The sequence below is a fragment of the Octopus bimaculoides genome, chromosome 2 (assembly GCF_001194135.2).
Source record: "Octopus bimaculoides isolate UCB-OBI-ISO-001 chromosome 2, ASM119413v2, whole genome shotgun sequence".
Taxonomy (NCBI): domain Eukaryota; kingdom Metazoa; phylum Mollusca; class Cephalopoda; order Octopoda; family Octopodidae; genus Octopus; species Octopus bimaculoides.
The window spans coordinates 144,120,911-144,128,951 of record NC_068982.1 but is presented as its reverse complement, the minus strand read 5'-3'; the positions used below and the strand labels follow the sequence as shown (position 1 = coordinate 144,128,951).

Here is an 8,041-nt window from a genome sequence, read left to right as displayed (position 1 = left end):
ATAGGATCGTGGTTTTGATTCCCAGACCGGGCGTTGTGAGTGTTTATTGAGCGAAAACACCTAAAGCTCCACGAGGCTCCGGCAGGGGATGGTGGCGAACCCTGCTGTACTCTTCCACCACAACTTTCTCTCACTCTTACTTCCTGTTTCTGCTGTACCTGTAATTCAAAGGGTCAGCCTTGTCACACTGTGTCACGCTGAATCTCCCCGAGAACTACGTTAAGGGTACACGTGTCTGTGGAGTGCTCAGCCACTTGCATGTTAATTTCACAAGCAGGCTGTTCCGTTGATCAGATCAACTGGAACCCTCAACATACATCATCTGCCAACATACATTATCTGTAGTTCACTGGAGTGGCTATGGGTACTAGGCTTTTCACCTCTAGCTGTACCATCCAGATTTTGGATATACTGAAGCCCAAATCTTCGCTTGTTTTAGAGGCCTCCACCCTCTAAAACAGTTATACAGCTGTTATATTGATTATTGTACCAACACTATCTCCATTTCTTTTAGCAACTTTTTCCACCCTACGTTAGAGTTCACATCTACCATCTCTAAAACATCTGTCAACTTTGATTTCAATTGATTTCCATTTCAATTAACCACACAAACCTTTTCGCCAACAGACTCTCACACATAAATTGGTTTCTCTTCATTCTACTCAATACACATCAAATGTTATCCCTCTCTAACAGTTCCTCCATCTCAGCTACATTTTCTTTTCTCCAATGTTGTTACTCTCAACCAGCTGTCCATGCAGACAGACATTCAACCTTAGCTACTAGCATCATTTCTGCCCTCCTGTCCCACCACAAACCACTTTTCTTCTTATTTTTCATCCAACTGAACTCTCCATGCACCATCTTGCACAACTGCTATTTTCTCCACAATATATGTGTGTGTGTCTGTGTGCATACATGTTGATGTTTCCATGTCTTTACATGAGATTAGCTGAACAAAAGATAGTGATGTCATATTTATATTACCTGTGGACAATATACACTTTTGAAATCAAGTGGGATAAAAAAAAATTACTTGAAAAACAGGAATGGCATCTAACCATAAAATATTGCCTTAAGTTAGTATCTATCTAACCCAGTGGTTCTTAACTGGGGTTCATATGACCCCTGAAGGTCCATGTAAGAAATTTTGGGGATCCATGCAACAAAATAGTAAATTGGGGATCCACAATAGTATTTTAAGGACCCCTAAAACAATTTTGCTTTAGATGTATGTATTGCAAGAAACAGCTAGGTTTCTTTCTCTATCATTTTACATAGTTCAACCTACATGAGTTAATGTGTGAAAAACAAAACAAATAGGAATTTCGATAGAAGTTTCTATAAAACTAGTTTTTAAATGTCAAGTGACTATTGAGGTCCATAGATAGAAAATGGTTGAGAACTCCTAACCAATACCAGCATGGAAAACTGAGCGAGATGGCTTTATGCCAGTTGATGAGAGGCACAGAAACTGATGTGTTGTTGTACAGGAGATACATGGCTACCCCAGTTGGCAAAAGGAGGAGAAATACAGAGAGAGAGAGAGAGAGGTGGTGGTGGTGGTGGTGGAGATATGTTGGGGGTGTACCCTCAAGGTGTAGTGGTGGGATGGGGTGAACATAAGTGAAGTATTACAGAGGCAACAGGGTGAGTGGGCTGAAAGTTCACAAGAGTGAGAAAGTAAAGTGGGAGATGGAGGAAAGAGGAAGAGGAATGCAGTGATGGGAACTCAATTCCATTCCATTATTGAATACAGACACATTTTTCTTCTTCTCTACAAGTAGAGCTTAACAAAAGACAAATTGTCTGCAACATTGTTTCTTTCTTTTCTACACAGCATAATATATTGACTTTGTTGTTGTTTAATTTTTGTTCTCAGTATTCTTCTGTCTATCAACACTGTGAAACCTGTATAGCAGGTTTATACTCAAGTCTTAGCAAGGTTTTTCAATTCCATGTTCATTCTATCATTTCATTGTTATAGTAACAATATAGTTGCTCCATAACTCATTTAAAGTGCTGATCTCTAACTCTGGAGGCAACCTGTGGTAGAGGTAGACCCAGGAAGACAATGACTAGTGATCAAGACCTTTGGTGATATGCTCTGTTTAAGAGGACTCATCAAGCCAAGTGCACCTGTGCTGGTGGCATGTAAAAATCAACCTTTGAACATTGGGCCTCACGGAGACAACGTGACTGAGTTCCTTTCAAGCGTTGGGCCTCATGGAGGCAAAGTGGTTGAGTTCCTTTCAAGTGTTGGGCCTCATACAGCCTTCCCCCATATAAATATATGGTTGGCGTTAGGAAGGGTGTCCAGCCATAGAAATCATGCCAAAGCAGACATGGAGCCTGGCCAGCTCCTGTCAAACCGGCGAACCCGTGTTAGCATGGAAAATAGATGTTAAATGATGATGATATATACATACACCATGGGCTTCTTTCAGTTTCTGTCTTTTAAATCCATTCCCAAGGCTTTGGTTGATCTGGGACTATAATAGAAGACACTTGCCCAAGATGCTGTGCAGTGGGACTGAACCTAAGATCACATGGCTGGGAAGCAAGTGCCTTAACCATACAGCCACATCTAAAATAATCTTGAAAACAATGTTAGAATGATAAAACATAAAAGTGATGACAACAAAATATTTGTAACACTATTTTGCCTAAAGAAAAAAAAATAGCAAATCAGTTGATGTATTATTTACTAATCACTGAAGTTAAAAATTTAATGCATGTTTTATTTATGTTTTTTATCTACAGTTATATTTGGAGAAGATGTAGCCTTTGGAGGAGTTTTCCGATGTACTGTAGGCTTAAAAGATAAATTTGGTAATGTTTAACATCTTATTATTTCTTCTTTTATGAGTTAAAATCCTGCTTTGGTTGTCTTTATCTTTTATCCTTTCAAAGTTAATAAGATGTGTACTGGTCAGGTACTGGGTTCACTTTAATCAACTTTTACGTTTCTTTTTCTTTTAATATTTGTTTATTTATATATATGTCTCAACAGTCACTTCTTAATAACTACTTTTGAAATAATGACAAACTTCTATTTCGAAATTGTACTGCCGAGTAATTGATTTGATCTGTGAAATTAAACCAATTACATCATGGAAGACGTAAATTTAGACATTCAAAAAACACAAAAACTGTTAACTTCATTTGATCGTTTATTATTTGGTGTTAAAATGTCTGTTGCATTATCTGCAATTTGGTCACTGATATAGTTCTACTGAAACTCATTGTTTTTTGAATGGCTAAAATGTGTCTGAAACAAGTAAAAATACTGATATTAAATTCACAAATCTCTTCTGGAAGGTTTGAAAATGTAACCAATAAGAAAAAAATAAACTTATAGATTTTAGAGTTAAATTGTTTCATAATTCACCAAAAACAAATCAATTTCTGTGTCTTTTCAAAGTTTATACATTTCTATTTTATTTAGGTAAAGATCGGGTCTTTAACACTCCCCTCAGTGAGCAAGGAATAGTAGCATTTGGAATTGGTATTGCAACAACAGGTGCAACTGCTATCGCTGAAATTCAATTTGCTGATTATATTTTTCCTGCATTTGACCAAGTCAGTTCTTCAGATTTTGTTTACTAAAAATTGCTCCCATTGAATGGCATATTGCTAATATTTTAAATTCCAGTGCTTTTCATTATCATATCTTATCCCAGTTTTTAATATAGCATCATTTGAACATGTCTGCAATATAGCATCTTTCAACACATCTCAACGATGTGTACAAATATTATTAAACCCTATAATCCCTAAGACTTATTTTGCAATTTAGTTTTTCCAAGGTTATCCTACAATCTAGGCTTAAAAGAGTTAAGCTTTGTTCTAAAAATAATTGTAGGGTTTATAATACATGTGTATGTGTGTGTGTGTGTGTATATATATATATATATATATATATATATATATATATATATATATATATATACACACATACATACACATATAGATATATGTACATATACACATGTAGGTTCACGATCCAATGTAAGTTATAGATCCAACATAGGGATAGTTGCAGGTATGGCCTTAATATAAAAGAAGAACACAAGTAGATTTTAAAGGTTCATAACAACTGTTTCAATAGCATTTCTTTTATTGATGAATAGATCAATTACATCATGAAAAATTCCACTTCCATCAGGTTGAGTTTAAAGTTAGGCAGGAGATTCCAATCAACTTTGCTAAACATGTCTAGCAAAGCAAGTTGCTCGGAATCTTCTCTGGTAAGAAAGACAAAATTGGGCAGCAGTGTTAAACCCCCTCCTACACCAAAAGCCAACCACTTAAGAATAGCCATGGAAAAAGTGATTACACAGGTGGTGCTCCAGCATGGCTGCAGCTTTTAAGGTGAGATGCACAAAAGAATATATACATGTGTATAATTGGCTCTCTGTCGGTTACGACAACAAGGGTTCCGGTTGATCCAATCAATAGAACAACCTGCTCATGAAATGAAAGTGCAAGTGGCTGAGCACTCCACAGTCACATATCTCTAACATAGTTCTCAGGTAGATTCAGCATGACAGTGTGACAAGGCTGACCCTTTGAAATACAGGTACAACTCAGTTTTGCAAGCTGAGTGGGCTGAAGTGATGTAAAATTAAGTGTCTTGCTCTAGAACATAACGTGTAGTCCCATTATAAGTTATATTTGAAAATAAATTGAGTGATCCCTGCTAGACTGCCTTTTACCTTAGGTCTGATTAATCATATAGCAAAACAGTAGTGTCTGAGAAACTTATGTTGTTCTACATAGACAAATAGTAATATTAGTTTAAACAGTAAAATAAATTTTATGCCCCTGGGGGAGAATTCTTTGTTACATAGTTAACCTTGGGTTAAACAATACAATAGTGTAGTTTGTTGGGGGTTTTTTCTATTACATTATATTCTACTTTCTAATATTTTCACTTTCATTGTGGTATACCAAAAGAATTATAACTTTTTTCTTTGATGTTATTACTATTGCTATTAATGCAACTCAAAAGCAAAAAAAATATATTGTTCTTCCCATTTCAGATTGTGAATGAAGCTGCAAAATTCCGATATCGTACTGGTAATCTATTTAACATTGGTGGTCTTACCATTCGTACACCTTCGGGTGCAGTAGGACATGGTGCCTTATACCATTCACAGAGCCCTGAAGCACTTTTTGCCCATGTCCCTGGACTAAAGGTAACTATTATAATTAATTCAATAAGATCAATTGCAATCAAAAAAGAAAATTGACTATACAATTCTAGAAGCTCCTTGTCTACAGAATTTTCTGAAAGTTTTACTCGTATTTACATTTTTCTTGGAAATACACAAAATCAAAAAGAAAATATCTCTGGTGGTGGTGTATTGAAACTTCAGACACACATGTGCCAACTTCATGACATACAGCATGTACCATCAAGATACTTTGAAAGAATTTGTATTACAGGTATGTTTGTGGGAGAGAAAAGAGTTTTATATACACCAAACCCTGCTATGTAAAGTTATTAAGCAAATTCTGCATATTTCATATTACATGATATAAACTCTGCATAACATAAACAATTTTTTAATGCATTAGAAGAGGAAGAACAGTGTCAATGAAATTTTACAAGGCCTTTGAAACTAGTTGTTGTAGGGGAAAAGATTATGACACTTGGGTTACTATATTGGGAAGTGGAACATAAGAAATATTAAGTTGGACCAGGGAGCTAGTCTGGACGGTCCTAAAGCAGGTAACCAACAAAGTCTTCTACCCAGTTGGATATGTGAATGCTTAATTGAAAAATAAGTGTTGTTCACATAATCAAATGTGCAACTTTCTAGTCTGGTTCAGTTGTTATCATGACGCCTGTATTTTGTATCTTAAGATTCTTGCTTACAAATGGATATTTATATTATATAATGAAACTTATAAATCAGATATGATACCCAGACCCAACTAGATGAGCAGAATGACCCATCCAACACATAGCAACCAGATAGACAGATGTGGATGGACATGGACAGACAATTCTGAAAATATTTGAATGAAGTGAGGAAACAAGGAACAATATCAGGAGAGATGTTAAGCATTAGGTATAGTTGTTGGCACTCCGTCGCTTACGACGTCGAGGGTTCAAGTTGATCCGATCAACGGAACAGCCTGCTCGTGAAATTAACGTGCAAGTGGCTGAGCACTCCACAGACACGTGTACCCGTAACGTAGTTCTCGGGGCGATTCAGCGTGACACAGTGTGACAAGGCTGACCCTTTGAATTACAGGCACAACAGAAACAGGAAGTAAGGAGTGAGAGAAAGTTGTGGTGGAAGGGTACAGCAGGGTTCGCCACCATCCCCTGCCAGAGCCTCGTGGAGCTTTAGGTGTTTTCGCTCAATAAACACACACAATGCCCAGTCTGGGAATCGAAACCGCAATCCTATGACTGCAAATCTGCTGCCCTAACCACGGCCATTGCACCTCCACATTAGGTATAGTATATCAGAAAAAAAAAAAAAAATTGAAAGTAAGAGTTTGCTAGTGTTCAGCAATGAGAGGGCCAGAGACCTGAGGTGTTCCAGATTGCAAAGCAGTGTGTCAGTGTAAAACAAGATATTGTAGGGTAAAAGTATATACAAAATGATAGTAATGAGGCTGTCTTTGCTGACACCAAGATGTTTGAAAATTTTACTTCAAGAAGCCATTGACTGAGGATAATATATGATAGAAAGAAGATTTATTCTAAGTAAAACTAACAGAAGGATCAGCTATTAAAGTTGACAGCTATATGATTGGAAGCATGATTAAAGGTATGAAGGCAGAGAATGTAGCTGTAGCATGAGGGATAGTGAACAAATGAGCTGAGAAAAAACGGGGTGTAAAAGAAAGCAGATGTAGTGAGCCAGAAAAGAGCCTGTGTTGATGCCTGTAAGAGATGAGTTAGGTAAAGAAGTGCCAAGTGATCTAACTGTGGAAAAGGAAGACATAAAGTAATAGTGATCGTTGATCTCACAAGACTGAACTTCTTGAAGGAAATGACAAAGGACTCGCACAATGGCAAGATGCTTTGATACAAAATAACCTATTCAATTCATGATGGCAAAATAGACATAAAAATGATGAATTTTTTTTTTTTTCAGGTTGTTATCCCACGTGGCCCAATTCAAGCAAAAGGTCTTCTTTTAAGCTGTATCAAAGACAGAAACCCTTGTATATTTTTTGAACCTAAAATTCTTTATCGGTCATCGGTAGAAGAGGTTCCTGTCGGTTCCTTTGAAATACCATTGTCTAAAGCTGAAGTAATTGTGGAAGGTAAATCTCAAATTTTATTTAAATCTACCTGCTCCATTATTTCCTTGATCTCAGTCATTTGTTCATTTTATGTTCATTTTTCCATGTTAGCATGGATTAGACATGTATTGAGACATTGTTTTACAGTTAGATGCCTTTCCTGTTTCTAATTCTGATGTGTTTTTCAAGTGAGGGATTTTTAAAAATTCCACTTGTTCTCAAAAGCACAAAGGTGGAGAACAATTTATTAACAGAATATCAACATAATTTCATTGTTTTGTGTTCAACACTTCCATGCAAGAATGTAAATATTCAAACACATGCATGTACACACATATATGTATCAGCATAGTGAAGGTACATGGCTCAGTGGGTAGAACATTGGACTCACAATCATGAGATAGTGAGTTCAGTTCCTGGACTGGGACGTGTTGTGTTCTTGAGCAAAACACTTTATTTTTACCTTGCTCCAGTTCACTCAACTGTAAAAATGAGTTGGGATGTCACTGGTACCAAGCTGTATTGGCCTTTGCCTTTCCCTTGGATAACATCAATGGTGTGGAGAGGGGAGGCTGGTGTGCATGGGCAACTGCTGGTCTTCCATAAACAGCCTTGCCCAAATTTGTGCCTTGGAGGGTAACTTTCTAGGTGCAATCCCATGATCATTCATGACTGAAGGGGATCTTTACCCCTGACCCTTTATATATGTGTGTGTGTATGTGTATCCATGTATATATATACATACATACATACATACATACATACATAT

General features: G+C 36.8%; 1 protein-coding gene across 1 annotated transcript in view; it reads left to right on the top strand.

Moving 5' to 3' along the window:
* LOC106875153 (2-oxoisovalerate dehydrogenase subunit beta, mitochondrial) overlaps nt 1–8,041 on the top strand; it is a 30,760-nt gene that overhangs the window by 18,409 nt on the left and 4,310 nt on the right. Inside the window, exons 3-6 of the mRNA XM_014923169.2 lie at nt 2,764–2,832; nt 3,449–3,582; nt 5,046–5,201; nt 7,122–7,293. Coding sequence (XP_014778655.1) covers nt 2,764–2,832; nt 3,449–3,582; nt 5,046–5,201; nt 7,122–7,293 — 531 coding nt within the window. The remainder of the gene's footprint in view (nt 1–2,763; nt 2,833–3,448; nt 3,583–5,045; nt 5,202–7,121; nt 7,294–8,041) is intronic.